At 44.3% G+C, this 15,034-nt stretch overlaps 1 protein-coding gene across 8 annotated transcripts in view; it reads left to right on the top strand.

Moving 5' to 3' along the window:
* LOC110488385 (exostosin-1c) overlaps nt 1-2,798 on the top strand; it is a 102,631-nt gene extending 99,833 nt beyond the window's left edge. For 4 of the 8 annotated variants that reach the window (XM_090228177.1, XM_090228178.1, XM_036970811.2 and 1 more), the window contains exons 8-12: nt 1-52; nt 372-458; nt 549-709; nt 1,085-1,256; nt 2,144-2,798. The exon at nt 1-52 is cut by the window's left edge and continues 44 nt beyond it. In XM_090228177.1, the coding sequence (XP_090084303.1) occupies nt 1-52; nt 372-458; nt 549-709; nt 1,085-1,256; nt 2,144-2,332 (661 nt within the window). In that variant the 3' untranslated portion in view covers nt 2,333-2,798. Of the gene's footprint in view, nt 53-371; nt 459-548; nt 710-1,084; nt 1,311-2,143 lie in introns of all 8 variants that reach the window. The other 4 variants (XM_036970807.2, XM_036970808.2, XM_036970806.2 and 1 more) reach the window with 1 other exon arrangement.
* Nucleotides 2,799-15,034: the final 12,236 nt, after the last annotated feature.

The following is a 15,034-nucleotide window of genomic DNA, read 5'->3' as shown; positions in this document are numbered from 1 at the left end:
TAAATGGCCCCCCATGCCTGTCCCCCTCACTGTGACAGACGGTAGGAGGAAGGTGAGTGACAATGACGAGTCACCAAACCCAAGCCACGAGTGGCAAAATGACACACTGTAATTCCTGTCTGCCTCTCTCTGTCTGTTTATCTCTCTGCCACCCCCTCTGACCGTGAATCTATGGGAGTAACCTTCCTTTGTCACTGCCTTTGTCATTGACTCGTCCTCTCTCGTCCTCTCTCTCCCCATACCAGACCTCAGGGGAGCAGACAGTGTCCCCTGTCATTCCTTCATTCTCCCAACGCACAAACCAACCACATTCAAACTTAACAAGGAATGTAAATGACCATCTCTCTCTCTCTCTCTCTCTCTCTCTGCAGACGAGCAGTCGTTTCCTGCCCAACGTGGCCATAGAGACAGAAGCAGTACTGAGTCTGGATGAAGATACAGTCTTGCTGACCAGTGAGGTATGACCTTCCTATGCAACAACACACTGTGGTAGAAAACACACACAGACACACGCTTAACCCATCTAACTGTACTCACTCTTCCCGCAGGTGAACTTTGCCTTCTTGGTGTGGATGAGTTTTCCTGAGCGCATCGTGGGCTACCCCCCCAGGAGTCACTTCTGGGACCCAGTGAAGAACGCGTGGGGGTACACCTCCAAGTGGACTAATGAGTACTCCATCGTTCTGACAGGGGCAGCCTTCTACCACAGGTGCTGTAACCATAGAATCGGCCTCCCCATTCAAGTCAACCGGTCAAATTGCCAGGGTTAGAGGTTCCAAGCCCTTTCTATGCATTCTGTTTCTATGACTGTAACATCATGTACAGCTGAGCAGTAGATCTACTGACCCACAATAGAACCTAGTCAACAAACTAAGAACATTCAACAGATGGTCTATGGGCTGTGACTACTGCATGGGGACCCTTAATGCCCTTGCGTTACCATGCTTCGTGTACAGTTCAATATCAATACCCCCAACCGACGAGATCTGACAAGTAGATACATACATTGTCTACATCACCTATTTCTTTGCCCTCTTCAATGATCACTTTGGTGTCTCTCAACCTTCCATTTCCTCTCCATCAGGTACTATCACTACCTGTTTTCCCACTACCTGCCCCCTTCCCTGCGGGCGCTGGTGGACCGCACCTCCAACTGTGAGGACATCCTCATGAACTTCCTGGTTTCCGCCGTCACCCACCTGCCGCCAATCAAAGTGGCCCAGAGGAAACAGTACAAGGAGCTTCCCAGCCCACAGGTGAGGCCACACCCATCAACGGTGAATCTGACCAATGAGCTGCCCAGCCCACAGGTGAGACCACACCCATAGATGGTGAATCTGATCAATGAGTGCTCATTATGAGTTTTTCTTTTCTTTTCAATATCAAAGCATGACAGTTGTATTGGTGTCCAAAACAAAGATAGTTAAATCACTTTTTAACTAGGGTTAGACAGAGTTACATCACCTTTTCTGCGCTCTCAGGCACAGAATAAAATTTAATGTTATTGCAGTGAGAACACACAATATTAATCAAGAGCAAGCCTTTATGTTCAGACGACCTCGGCTGAAAGTCGTTGAACAACCTCAACAAAACCATTTCCTGTAAATGTCTACTGCCAATAATTGACAGTTGCTGATAAGAATGACAAGTCTCTTTAAACGTGACAATACCTTTACTCCAGTCTATTTTAGTGAAGATGAGATTGTCCCAGAAAGACAGACAGTGCATGTCAGCCTGTACGTCACAGACTCAAGGTTATTCCTTCCTACTCTATCAGACTGTCAGACTGTTATTCCTTCCTACTCTATCAGACTGTCAGACTGTTATTCCTTCCTACTCTATCAGACTGAACAACCCTATGTGTCCGACGTGAGATCAACTAGCCATGGTAATTGTAACAGTTTCCTAGTTTTCTGACCGGCAATATACGTATCAGCCACATATCTTTATCAGCCTATAGATAAGATCGAGTTATGGCGTCGGCAGTAATTATCTACGGTATAGAGAACCATAATTCCATTTGTTCATCCCGTCTGTACATTGATGTGATGTGCCACTTTGCGTGCGACGGCGACCTTGGTTTCAAACTCGCCCTCTTTCTCTCTCTCTCTCCTCCATATCCTCTTTTCCTATCTCCTCCTAGGGTACGAAGATGAGTGCTCCGTGGGCCAACCCGGAGCACTTTGCCCAGAGGCAGGAGTGTGTGAACAGCTTCGCCAGCTGGTTCGGATACATGCCCCTGGTCCACTCCCAGTTCCGCCTGGACCCCCTGCTCTTCAAGGACCAGGTGTCTGTCCTGCGAAAGAAGTACAAGGACCTGGAACGTGCCTGACGGACCAACAGACGGATAGAGGAATACAGTGTGGAGGCCTGGTCTGGTGGTTAAATGTAGACAGACAGACAGACAGACAGACCCTGGTGGACTGATCTGATGATGAAAGAGGGAGAAAGGGGACCTAAAGCATAGAGCTAGACTCCGCCTCCAGGGGTCTGAGACAACACGCTATTTGAGGAGGAAAATATGGACGAGGCCTAATGTCTCTTGTGACTGGTTCTCCGTTGGTAATGGATGGGTGAATGAACACTTGTTGAAGATGTCAACCACTCCCATTGTAGTCTGAATGAAGGGGGACAGTATTTCATGTCGAAGGAAGGCGCCAAACGGACAGTTGCTGGTGCAGTGCACTGCAGCTGGTGCATTTCTGCAGTACATCTGGGAGTTGGGACAGTTGTAAAGCAATTGATTCATTTCGCATCACGTAACTGTAAGACCAATAAAAACATTTCCCAAGTGCAAATGGTGGTAGTCAACTCGCATGTAGACCTTTTCACGTCACAAAGCATTACTTCGACTGCATTCACCCGACCCTCCAAGGTATCAAAGGCAAAGCAAACATTTCTCACAAAATCAGTGTTTTTACAATGTGTTTATTTTGCGGAAAAAGTCTCACCTATTGCTTGTGGTTTCTTTCGAGAGTGTGCAAAAATGGACTCCTCAGCAGTCGGCATGCAAGGTTCTCAACCTTTAAGGTAAACAGGTGTGTTGCCCAGCACTCAGGAAGCAAATCGCATTAATGATGCTAAGACACGCACACCTGAGATAAATAGCTGCCGTGGGCTAATTTACGATGAGATCCCATTGTCTTCAACTCAGGTCACAGGTGACACTCACTAGTGTTGGAACACGAAGAATAAGGGCAGATGTTAAGCACTGACACTAGATCAGCCTCTTGTGCACTGAGTGGACTTCATAACACTGAATTCAAGTTTATTTAGCTGGTCCTGAGTCAGTGATTATCAGCCCCAAAAAAGGCTGAGGAAAACATATGTAGTTAAAAAAAAAAAGATAAGCAGTGCACGCTAACCAAGGTTGCCAGGTGCACGGTGTTTCCTGTGGCTGGCTTCCGGGTTGGATGCGCTCTGTGTTAAGAAGCAGTGCGGCTTGGTTGGGTTGTGTATCGGAGGACGCATGACTTTCAACCTTCGTCTCTCCCGAGCCCGTACGGGAGTTGTAGTGATGAGACAAGATAGTAGCTACTAACAATTGGATACCGTGAAATTAGGGAGAAAAAGGGGTAAAAATTCAACAAAAACTTTAAAAAAGTTAACTCAGTTGTAAAGGTAGAAGTTTCCGGTGATCTATCTCACACCAGAACAACAATGGTTGGAAGTACTAGGGCCTAGAGTTTTCTGGGTCAGGAAAAACTCATGGCCCCTAGTGGGAGGGCATTGTGAAGTGCAGTGAGAGAGGGTTGGCGGGAGGGGTTGAGGTCATCTGTGATGTTATTTCCTGAGTGTCAGCAAGGCATTGACGTCCCATAGCAAGTTCCTCATCTGGTCCAGAATCTTAATCTCCTAGTTCTTCTGCCTTACCTCTTGTGGGTGGGACCATGACACACAGAACCCAATTAGAATCAATGAAATGTACTAGCTGTTGGTTTTCATTCAACAAACAATATTGAAATCAGTGACATAGAGGGGGAGTGGACCCGTCACAAACCTCCAGCACTTCTTGTCTCTCCGGGTTTACAGCTGGACTGCAGGGCTCCACTCTCGCAGGGCTCCATCTCCTCTCCTACATATACACTAAGTTCCTCACGTCACTGACACACGTCAAAACAACTGCACGACAAGTAATATTGTCAAAGGTGACATAGACAGAAAAACAGATAAGAGCTTGTGTATAGACAGAAAGACAAACGTGTGCTTGATTCACACTAGAGGGCTGACCCGAATCGTACAGGACTGGCTAGGATATTTTATTTTGACATGATCCATTCCAGCATGGGTTCCAGCAACTATGGTGAATGCATAACCAAGCCAGCCCAGTACCGCTTGGGCAGGGTTAATGGAGTGAAAGGGTAATGGAGGGATGCTGTACATAGACCGAAATTGAATTGAGCCCTACCTCTGGGAGTTCTTCCTGCAGGTCAGAGGTCATCTCCACACTGCGCTCATAGAGGAGGCGGAGCTTGCGGAGGAGCAGGGCCAGCGGATGGAGGTGCTCCTGGAGTTTCCCGAAGCGGTCCTGATACACAGCCTGGCTCTGGGTCACCCCGTTAGGCAGCTGACACACAGGGGGGACAACCACAGAATGAGGCTCAATACTATATTGCATAAACAGTATTGCTGTATATTGAATCTCTATGGGGAAACGCTTGATGAGACCGACAGAGAGCACAACTCAGTACATCATTCTTTAATGAACCCCCCCCACTCAAGACAGATATGGTGGTCAACTTAACAGCAGACATTTAAATGAGACAAGGATTAATACAGATCATATAAAAGCATCATGTATGAACACGCTATTATATTACCTGTGTGGCTCTTGTGATCTGGAAGATCTCCATAGTGAGTGTGATGACGTCCTGGATGGTCTCCTGGCTGATGCGACAGAGTAACAAGGGAGATCTCTCTCAGGGCTCCCTGAGGGGGCACAGGGAGCTGGACGGGGCCTAGGGGCAGGTGGTACTGCTGCTGCTGGGGGAGCATCCCAGCCAGACCAAGCCCCTTCTGAAGTAAGGGTGTAGCCGTATCGGATCTAGGGAGAGAAAAGGGGAGGTCAAAGGGCAAGAGGAGGTGTGGCACAGGTAAGCAATCACTCTTTTTTTGGTATATTTTACCCCCTTTTTCGATCTTGTCTCATCGCTGCAACTCCCCAATGGGCTCGGGAGGCAAAGGTCGAGTAATGCGTCCTCCGAAACATGACCAGCCAAACCGCGCTTCTTAACACCCGCCCGCTTAACCCGGAAGCCAGCCGCACCAATGTCTCGGAGGAAACACTATTCACCTGAGAACCGAAGTCAGCCAGCAGGCGCCCGGCCCTCCACAAAGAGTTGCTAAGACGCGATGAGCCTAGTTAAAGCCCCCCCGGGCCAAACCCTTCCCTAACCGGGGAAATTGTGCGCAACCCTACGGAACTCACAGTCACGGCAGGTTGTGATACAGCCCGGGATCAAACCCGGGTATGTAGTGACGCTTCTAGCAGTATTAGACTGCTGCGCCACTCTGGAGGACTCGCACAAGAAGCTTTTATCAAACATGAAAATCAAAGTAATACTGCTTACTTAACTAACCAAAGATTTGTTAAACCAAGCTAAAGATATTTGGGGAGGCATTTACTCGTGCGGCTCAGTTGGTGGAGAATGGTGCCTGCAACACCAGGGTTGTGGGTTCGATTCCCACGGGGGGACCAGTACGAAAAAGTATAAATCTGTATGCACTCACTACTGTATAAGGATAAGAGTGTCTAAATGACTAAAATGTAAATAATAACAACAGCACCCTTGTTATGCTAGATGCCCCAATAATGGACTAATGGAGCCTAACGTTACTCCTTTATAGTCCAAGGACATGTTCTGTTTTAAAGGCGAATTGGCTCTGGAAGCCAAAACAGCCAAATAGTCCATCTAAACACGAATCGATTCTCAATTGCGGTACGGTTCTAGAAACATATATCCTTCTACTTTCATATCACATTAAAATAATCTCACAAATGTAAAATATAGACTTACCATTTTAACCGATTTTAACAGTTGCAGCCGACAGTCTGTTTTCAGTGTCATGTTTGTGGCGTTCTTCTGTTTACACACAGGTGTGTAATTCTATATGGTTATTCTATATTATAAACTGGGTGGTTCGAGCCCTGAATGCTGATTGGCTGACAGCCGTGGTATATCAGACAGTATACTTACTGTACCACGGGGATGACAAAACATGTATATTTATTCCTCTAGTTACATTGGTAACCAGTTTATAATAGCAATAAGGCACCCCAGGATTTGTGATATATGGCCAATATACCGAGGCTAAGGGCTGTGTCGGATGCCACACCTCATCAAGCCTTATTGCTTTATTATAGCATGGCATTGTTGAATAATCCTTTTTGATTGGCTTGAAGGGCATTCTAGAGCCTGCATTATTTCACTATAACGCACGGTATATTTGCGAGATAGAATTCAATGGCTAGTTCATTTTTACATGTGTTGTATGAGCTGCTTTTGAAAGCAAAAGTCGAATTGAAAACAGAATTGGTATTGTTGAATACGATTTTCATAATAGCAAGCTAGGACTGATGGTTTGGTTAGCTAAACTAGCAAGTCTGTTAGCTACAGTAGTTGCTGTGGTTACCAAACTATCTATTAAACTTCTCATCTACTTCAGTGGATGTTGAACACATAGTGGCCAATGTGTTCAATTATTGCCATGGCAGAAAAGAGATAATCCTCTCTGGGCTGTATGTGTTCTCTGGGGAATAATGCAACGCCGTGGAAGGGCAACTTTAACAACTGACAACAGGGTCCAAGGAGTGACGGAGAAGAGCCAGTGGGACCTGAAGCACCATCTATCTTCCAAGGCGTTTTGCAAGCCTGGATGACTGTAATGGCATACCAGGAAACACACACAGCTCTTCAGAGAGAATACAAGGGCTCCTCAAAAATGACACAGAGTTTTCATTGCGTATAGCGTACCTGAGTCGTAGATGAAAACACACGTTGTAACGTATTTGTGAAATAAGGCATTTATCTTGTCAATTTTAAGATTTCTTTTTATTCTTTCACAACAATAATAAACATATATGTTGACATAACTCTGTAATGTTTTTATATAATTATTTTGAAAAAACTGTTGTTTGAAATGTGTTTTTATGGCACAAATAGGGACCAAAGATACTATACTAAACATATGTATAAAATGCAACATGTTAAGTGTTGGGAACATGTTTCATGAGCTGAAATAAAATATCCCAGAAATGTTCCATTATGCACAAACAACGTATTTCTCACGAATTTGGTGCACAAATTTGTTTGTTTGCCAAGATAATCCATCCACCTGAAAGGTGTGGCATATCAAGAAGTTGGTTAAATAGCATGATCATCACACAGGTGCACCTTCTCCTGGGGACAACAAAAGGCCATGAGCAGTTTTGTCACACAACACAATTCTACAGATGTTGAGGGAGCGTGCATTTGGCATGCTGACTGCAGGAATGTCCACCAGAGCTGTTGCCAGGGAACTGAATGTTCATTTTTCTACCATAAACCACCTCCAATGTCTTTTTAGAGAATTTGGCAGTACGTCCAACCAGCCTCACAACCGCAGACCACGCGCCAGCCCAGGACCTCCACTGAGGATTATTTCTGTCTGTAATAAAGTCCCTTTTGTGGGGAAAAACTCCTTCTGATGGGCTGGGCCTGGCTCCCAGCTAGGTGAGACTATGCCCTCTCAGGCCCACCCATGGCTGCTCCTCTGCCCAGTCATGTGAAATCCATAGATTAGAGCAGAATAATTTTTTTTTTCAATTGACTAATTTCCTTATATGAACTGTAACTCAGTAAAATCGTTGAAATTGTTGCATGTTCCGTTTATATTTTTGTTCAGTATAGTAAAACAACAAAGGCTAAGGTCTATTTTTCTCAATTTCCTCCTAACTGACGTGCCCAAAGTAAACTGCATGTTGCTCAGGCCCTGATGCCAGGATATGCATATAATTGGTAACATTGGAAAGAAAACACTCTGAAGTTTGTAGAAATGTTAAAATAATGTAGGAGACTATAACACAATAGATATGGTAGGAGAAAATCAGAAGAAAAAACAACCAGATATTTTTTTTGAGAGACCATGCTCTTCCATTGGAACATATAGGGAAATAATTCAATCTAGCTCCCAGTATGCAATTCCTATGGCTTCCGCTGGGCGTCAGTAGTCTTTGTTCAAGGTTTCAGGCTTGTTTCTTCCAAAATGAGTAAGAAATATGAGTTTTACTACAGGGACACAGACTTGGAAATTAGATGAAGAGGATACGCACCTACTAATATCATTTTCCTATTGAACATACTTCTTTCCGTGTTAAACATTATAGTTTAATTACATTTTAGGGTATCTGAGGATTAAATAGAAACGTATTTTGACTTGTTGAAACAGTTTAGGGGTAGATTTTCAAATTAATTTCTCTGCACGTTGAACGAGTGGATTACTCAAATCAATGGCGCCAACTAAACAGACTTTTTGGGGTACAAAGAAGGATTTTATCTAACAAAACGACACTACATGGTATATCTGGGACCCTTTGGATGACAAATCAGAGGAACATTTTCAAAAAGAAAGTGAATATTTAATCGCTATTTGTGAATTTAGGAAAACAGTGCCTGTGGAAAAATATGTTGATATGAGGCGCCGTCCTCAAACAATTGCATGGCATGCTTTAGCTGTAATGTCTACTGTAAATCGGACAGTGCAGATAGATTAACAAGAATTTAAGCTTTTAACCGATATAAGACACTTGTGTCATGACTGTCCTGATCAGGTCAGGCTCCAGGAGACCATAACTCTACAATTTATCTCTCACCCCAACAGAGGAGGAGAGATTTAGGGGTATGAAGATGTGGGGGTTTTATGACCCCTCACACCCATGGTAAATCTTAGGCCACACACAACATTCCTTTGTCCCGTTACTATGGAGAACCAACCTCAGAACATTAAACATGAAATAAAGGGACTTTGGAACAATGGTTTCCATCAGCCACAATGGTGGTCATGACGATAGATGGAATATGGAAATGTATGTCATTTTTGTTTTGTTATTAAAAGTTAATAGATGACGTTATTACGAAAACATTGTAACTGTAAGAGCTTTCCTAGGATATGTTTGATGTTTATATATTGTACGTTGTGTGGAAAATGTCCAAAGCAATCAGGACTCCTGGACATGGGAGGAGATTCTGAACGGTAAGGGACCCTGGGCACAGGCTGGAGAATATCGCCGCCCCAAGGCTGAGCTGGAGGCAGCGAAATCCGAGAGGCGGTGGTATGAGGAGGCAGCCCCAAAAATGGCATGGCGAAGTCAGGTAGGAGACCTGCGCCAACTCCCCGTGCTTACCGTGGAGAGAGAGGGACCGGGCAGGCACCGTGTTATGCCGTGAGGCGCACAGTCATAGCCCGGTGCGGTACATAGCAGAGCCTCGTATCAGCCGGGCTAGAGTGGGCATCGAGCCAGGTGCCCTTGTATTTCGTGGGTGTTTATTTTCTGTGTCTGTGTTCCACACGGAACTGTTTCGGTTGGTTATTTCACGTGTCGTTTATTGTTTTGTTTCAGTGTTCGATTGTTTTAATAAAGAGCATGAACAGGTACCACGCTGCGCATTGGTCCTCCGATCCTTACTACTCCTCCTCGTAAGAGGAAGACAGCCGTTACACAGAGAATTGCCCTAAAGGCGGTTACGCCCACTTCTGACCCGAGGGTATAAGACCTGTGAGTTAAGAATTAACATATAAGACTAAGTGACCCAAGCCGCAGCCAAGGTCTAAAAAGTCAACGAACCCAAAACGCAACACAAGGTTGAAAACAAATAAATATTTTTTCTATCCAAGCTACGGATGAGTAGCTGTGTCTAAGCGGGGGAATTCAAGCCGGACCATCTAGCCTCCACTCTCCATCGAATCGTGGTATCTATACTGTTTGATTCCTAAGCTGTGAGCTCTGAGCTACAAAGCTGTCTGTCCTCAGAAGACCCCTTCCAGAGCAAGGGCGAGGAAACAGACCACTAAGCCAAAAGGACACTGACATCGTGAGGAGAGTTGCGCCGGAGAAGTGCGTCATTGAGAAGCCTAAACGACCCACGCGGAGCTTCCCATCTGAGACCTCCCACACGTAATTACATCATTATATTCTGACCCATAAGAGCGGCAGTTTGGGGCAAGGCTAGGGTTAAAATAAGCATAGCTGACAAATGCACCCAAATGTACTGTATATTTATCTCGTGTACTTTCTCTTTTTCTCTCTCTTTTAAATCCCCATTTTGGGTGACACGCGCCATAGTGTGTTGGTCCGTTATACTAAGTTCTAACCAATATCATAGACTGTGTTTTGTGTATGTATATCTTTTTATCATCATTTTAGCTTTCTAGTAAATAAATACTCAACTAAGATTGGTGTGGTACGAAATCATTGGTGAGACCCGGGTCCGTGCAGATTCCCAGATTATGCGATGTTCAGAACGAGACTGTAGAGGTACACTGCCTTGCGAAAGTATTCGGCCCCCTTGAACTTTGCGACCTTTTGCCACATTTCAGGCTTCAAACATAAAGATATAAAACTGTATTTTTTTGTGAAGAATCAACAACAAGTGGGACACAATCATGAAGTGGAACGACATTTATTGGATATTTCAAACTTTTTTAACAAATCAAAAACTGAAAAATTGGGCGTGCAAAATTATTCAGCCCCTTTACTTTCAGTGCAGCAAACTCTCTCCAGAAGTTCAGTGAGGATCTCTGAAGGATCCAATGTTGACCTAAATGACTAATGATGATAAATACAATCCACCTGTGTGTAATCAAGTCTCCGTATAAATTCACCTGCACTGTGATAGTCTCAGAGGTCCGTTAAAAGCGCAGAGAGCATCATGAAGAACAAGGAACACACCAGGCAGGTCCGAGAAGAAGTTTAAAGCCGGATTTGGATACAAAAAGATTTCCCAAGCTTAAAACATCCCAAGGAGCACTGTGCAAGCGATAATATTGAAATGGAAGGAGTATCAGACCACTGCAAATCTACCAAGACCTGGCCGTCCTTCTAAACTTTCAGCTCATACAAGGAGAAGACTGATCAGAGATGCAGCCAAGAGGCCCATGATCACTCTGGATGAACTGCAGAGATCTACAGCTGAGGTGGGAGACTCTGTCCATAGGAAAACAATCAGTCGTATCTTGCACAAATCTGGCCTTTATGGAAGAGTGGCAAGAAGAAAGCCATTTCTTAAAGATATCCATAAAAAGTGTCATTTAAAGTTTGCTACAAGCCACCTGGGAGACACACCAAACATGTGGAAGAAGGTGCTCTGGTCAGATGAAACCAAAATTGAACTTTTTGGCAACAATGCAAAACGTTATGTTTGGCGTAAAAGCAACACAGCTCATCACACTGAACACACCATCCCCACTGTCAAACATGGTGGTGGCAGCATCATGGTTTGGGCCTGCTTTTCTTCAGCAGGGACAGGGAAGATGGTTAAAATTGATGGGAAGATGGATGGAGCCAAATACAGGACCATTCTGGAAGAAAACCTGATGGAGTCTGCAAAAGACCTGAGACTGGGACGGAGATTTGTCTTCCAACAAGACAATGATCCAAAACATAAAGCAAAATCTACAATGGAATGGTTCAAAAATAAACATATCCAGGTGTTAGAATGGCCAAGTCAAAGTCCAGACCTGAATCCAATCGAGAATCTGTGGAAAGAACTGAAAACTACTGTTCACAAATGCTCTCCATCCAACCTCACTGAGCTCGAGCTGTTTTGCAAGGAGGAATGGGAAAAAAGGTCAGTCTCTCGATGTGCAAAACTGATAGACATACCCCAAGCGACTTACAGCTGTAATCGCAGCAAAAGGTGGCGCTACAAAGTATTAACTTAAGGGGGCTGAATAATTTTGCACGCCCAATTCTTCAGTTTTTGATTTGTTAAAAAAGTTTGAAACATCCAATAAATGTCGTTCCACTTCATGATTGTGTCCCACTTGTTGTTGATTCTTCACAAAAAAATACAGTTTTATATCTTTATGTTTGAAGCCTGAAATGTGGCAAAAGGTCGCAAAGTTCAAGGGGGCCGAATACTTTCGCAAGGCACTGTAACTGGTTGATTAGCGACTGTTGTAAAATCGATATTCTGATATTCTTTGAGTTAGTTTGGGAAATAGAAACTCAATAAAACTATTTTTCCCATGGTGCCCCAGGTTAATGAGGTAATAATTGCTTGATTAATTTAATCACGCAATTAGAAACCTTTAATCATTCGATGAGCAACAGTCGTCACATTAACTAATACAACGTCACTTGTATGTACTTAGATGTTTAATATCCATAATTTGTTTGATTATTTATTTGAATTGCGCGCCCTCCAGATTCCCCCGGAAGTTGCCCCGCCAGCGGGACGCCTAGCCTTATACAACAGAATATCTGAACTTCATTGTCTGATCTGATTGGCAACGACGTTCAGATATTCTGCGGCATTCAAACATTTTTCTACCAGTATCACTGGGGCCCATGTCTACAACTAAAACACACCCTACAACCTCAAACTGCCACCACAGTAATTACGTTAGATTTCAGCAAGTCACTCTATTTCATGGAATTGGAGGTCTACCACGTGAAGTGGCCACTCATTTATTGAAATGTTTTTACTCCAAACACACAGGCTCCCAGTGGAGAAATGGAAAGAGTGCCAACAAAAGAGGAGAGGTGTTAATGTTACCTTGATTAATTAACTTAGCTATATATGTAACAGTATGGCTAACAAACAATAACAGTCACTCAACTTGGTTTATTTTGCTAATTCAACGCTATTCATGTCAATCCTTATCCCAGTCTGCTGTTCCCACATGCTTCAAGAGGGCCACCATTGTTCCTGTTCCCAAGAAAGCTAAGGTAGCTGAGCTAAACGACTACCGTCATCATGAAGTGCTTTGAGAGACTAGTCAAGGACCATATCACCTCCACCCTACCTGACACCCTAGACCCACTCCAATTTGCTTACCGCCCAAATAGGTCCACAGACGATGCAATCTCAACCACACTGCACACTGCCCTAACCCATTTGGACAAGAGGAATACCTATGAGAGAATGCTGTTCATCGACTACAGCTCAGCATTTAACACCATAGTACCCTCCAAACTCGTCATCAAGCTCGAGACCCTGGGTCTCGACCCCGCCCTGTGCAACTGGGTACTGGACTTCCTGACGGGCCGCCCCCAGGTGGTGAGGGTAGGTAACAACATCTCCACCCCGCTGATCCTCAACACTGGGGCCCCACAAGGGTGCGTTCTGAGCCCTCTCCTGTACTCCCTGTTCACCCACGACTGCGTGGCCACGCACGCCTCCAACTCAATCATCAAGTTTGCGGACGACACTACAGTGGTAGGCTTGATTACCAACAACGACGAGACTGCCTACAAGGAGGAGGTGAGGGCCCTCGGAGTGTAGTGTCAGGAAAATAACCTCACACTCAACGTCAACAAAACTAAGGAGATGATTGTGGACTTCAGGAAACAGCAGAGGGAACACCCCCCTATCCACATCGATGGGACAGTTGTGGAGAGGGTAGTAAGTTTTATGTTCCTCGGCGTACACATCACAGACAAACTGAATTGGTCCACCCACACAGACAGCATCGTGAAGAAGGCGCAGCAGCGCCTCTTCAACCTCAGGAGGCTGAAGAAATTCGTCTTGTCACCAAAAACACTCACAAACTTCTACAGATGCACAATCAAAAGCATCCTGTCGGGCTGTATCACCGCCTGGTACGGCAACTGCTCCGCCCACAACCGTAAGGCTCTCCATAGGGTAGTGAGGTCTGCACAACGCATCACCGGGGGCAAAGTACCTGCCCTCCAGGACACCTACACCACCCGATGTCACAGGAAGGCCATAAAGATCATCAAGGACAACAACCACCCGAGCCACTGCCTGTTCACCCCGCTATCATCCAGAAGGCGAGGTCAGTACAGGTGCATCAAAGCTGGGACCGAGAGACTGAAAAACAGCTTCTATCTCAAGGCCATCAGACTGTTAAACAGCCACCACTAACATTGAGTGGCTGCTGCCAACACACTGACTCAACTCCAGCCACTTTAATAATGGGAATTGATGTAAAATATATCACTAGCCACTTTAAACAATGCTACTTAATATAATGTTTACATACCCTACATTATCCATCTCATATGTATATGTATATGTATATGTATATGTATATACTGTACTCTATCATCTACTGCATCTTTATGTAATACGTGTATCACTAGCCACTTTAAACTATGCCACTTTGTTTACATACCCTACACTGCTCATCTCATATGTATATACTGTGCTCGGTACCATCTGCTGCATCTTGCCTATGCCGTTCTGTACCATCACTCATTCATATCTTTATGTACATATTCTTTATCCCTTTACACTTGTGTGTATAAGGGAGTAGTTTTGGAATTGTTAGGTTAGATTACTTGTTGGTTATTACTGCATTGTCGGAACTAGAAGCAAAAGCATTACGCTACACTCGCATTAACATCTGCTAACCATGTGTATGTGACAAATAAATTTGATTTGATTTGCTATGTAACTGTAATTTACACAAGTAAATGCTAAATCTGACTTTGAGAAACATAAGTCATTGGACAAAGGCGTCTTCTGGAGAGTTTTAAGAGACCCAACTCTCAGTCTGAACATTAACACTCAACGCTAGCAGTACATTATGGAAGCATAATGACCTCATCTTTCAGATCAGCACATAGCCATGGGAAGTAGGAGTGCTGAGCACCCCCTGAAAAATCTGAAAAATCCATTGTCAGTAACAATGCAAAACATGTCCATATTACACCAGCTACGAGTTATGGAAAACACTAGTTTACGGGATATTACAGTGAACTTTGACCTAATGTAATTACATTTTAACTTAGTAAAATTGAATGCTAAACATTTGGTCGTCTGCCGCTATTAGATCACTAATCCATTGTCACTAACATTGCAAAGCGTAA

Source organism: Oncorhynchus mykiss, chromosome 30, assembly GCF_057628025.1.
Source record: "Oncorhynchus mykiss isolate SJ-2025 chromosome 30, ASM5762802v1, whole genome shotgun sequence".
NCBI lineage: Eukaryota > Metazoa > Chordata > Actinopteri > Salmoniformes > Salmonidae > Oncorhynchus > Oncorhynchus mykiss.
This window is presented reverse-complemented; position numbering and strand designations above follow the sequence as displayed.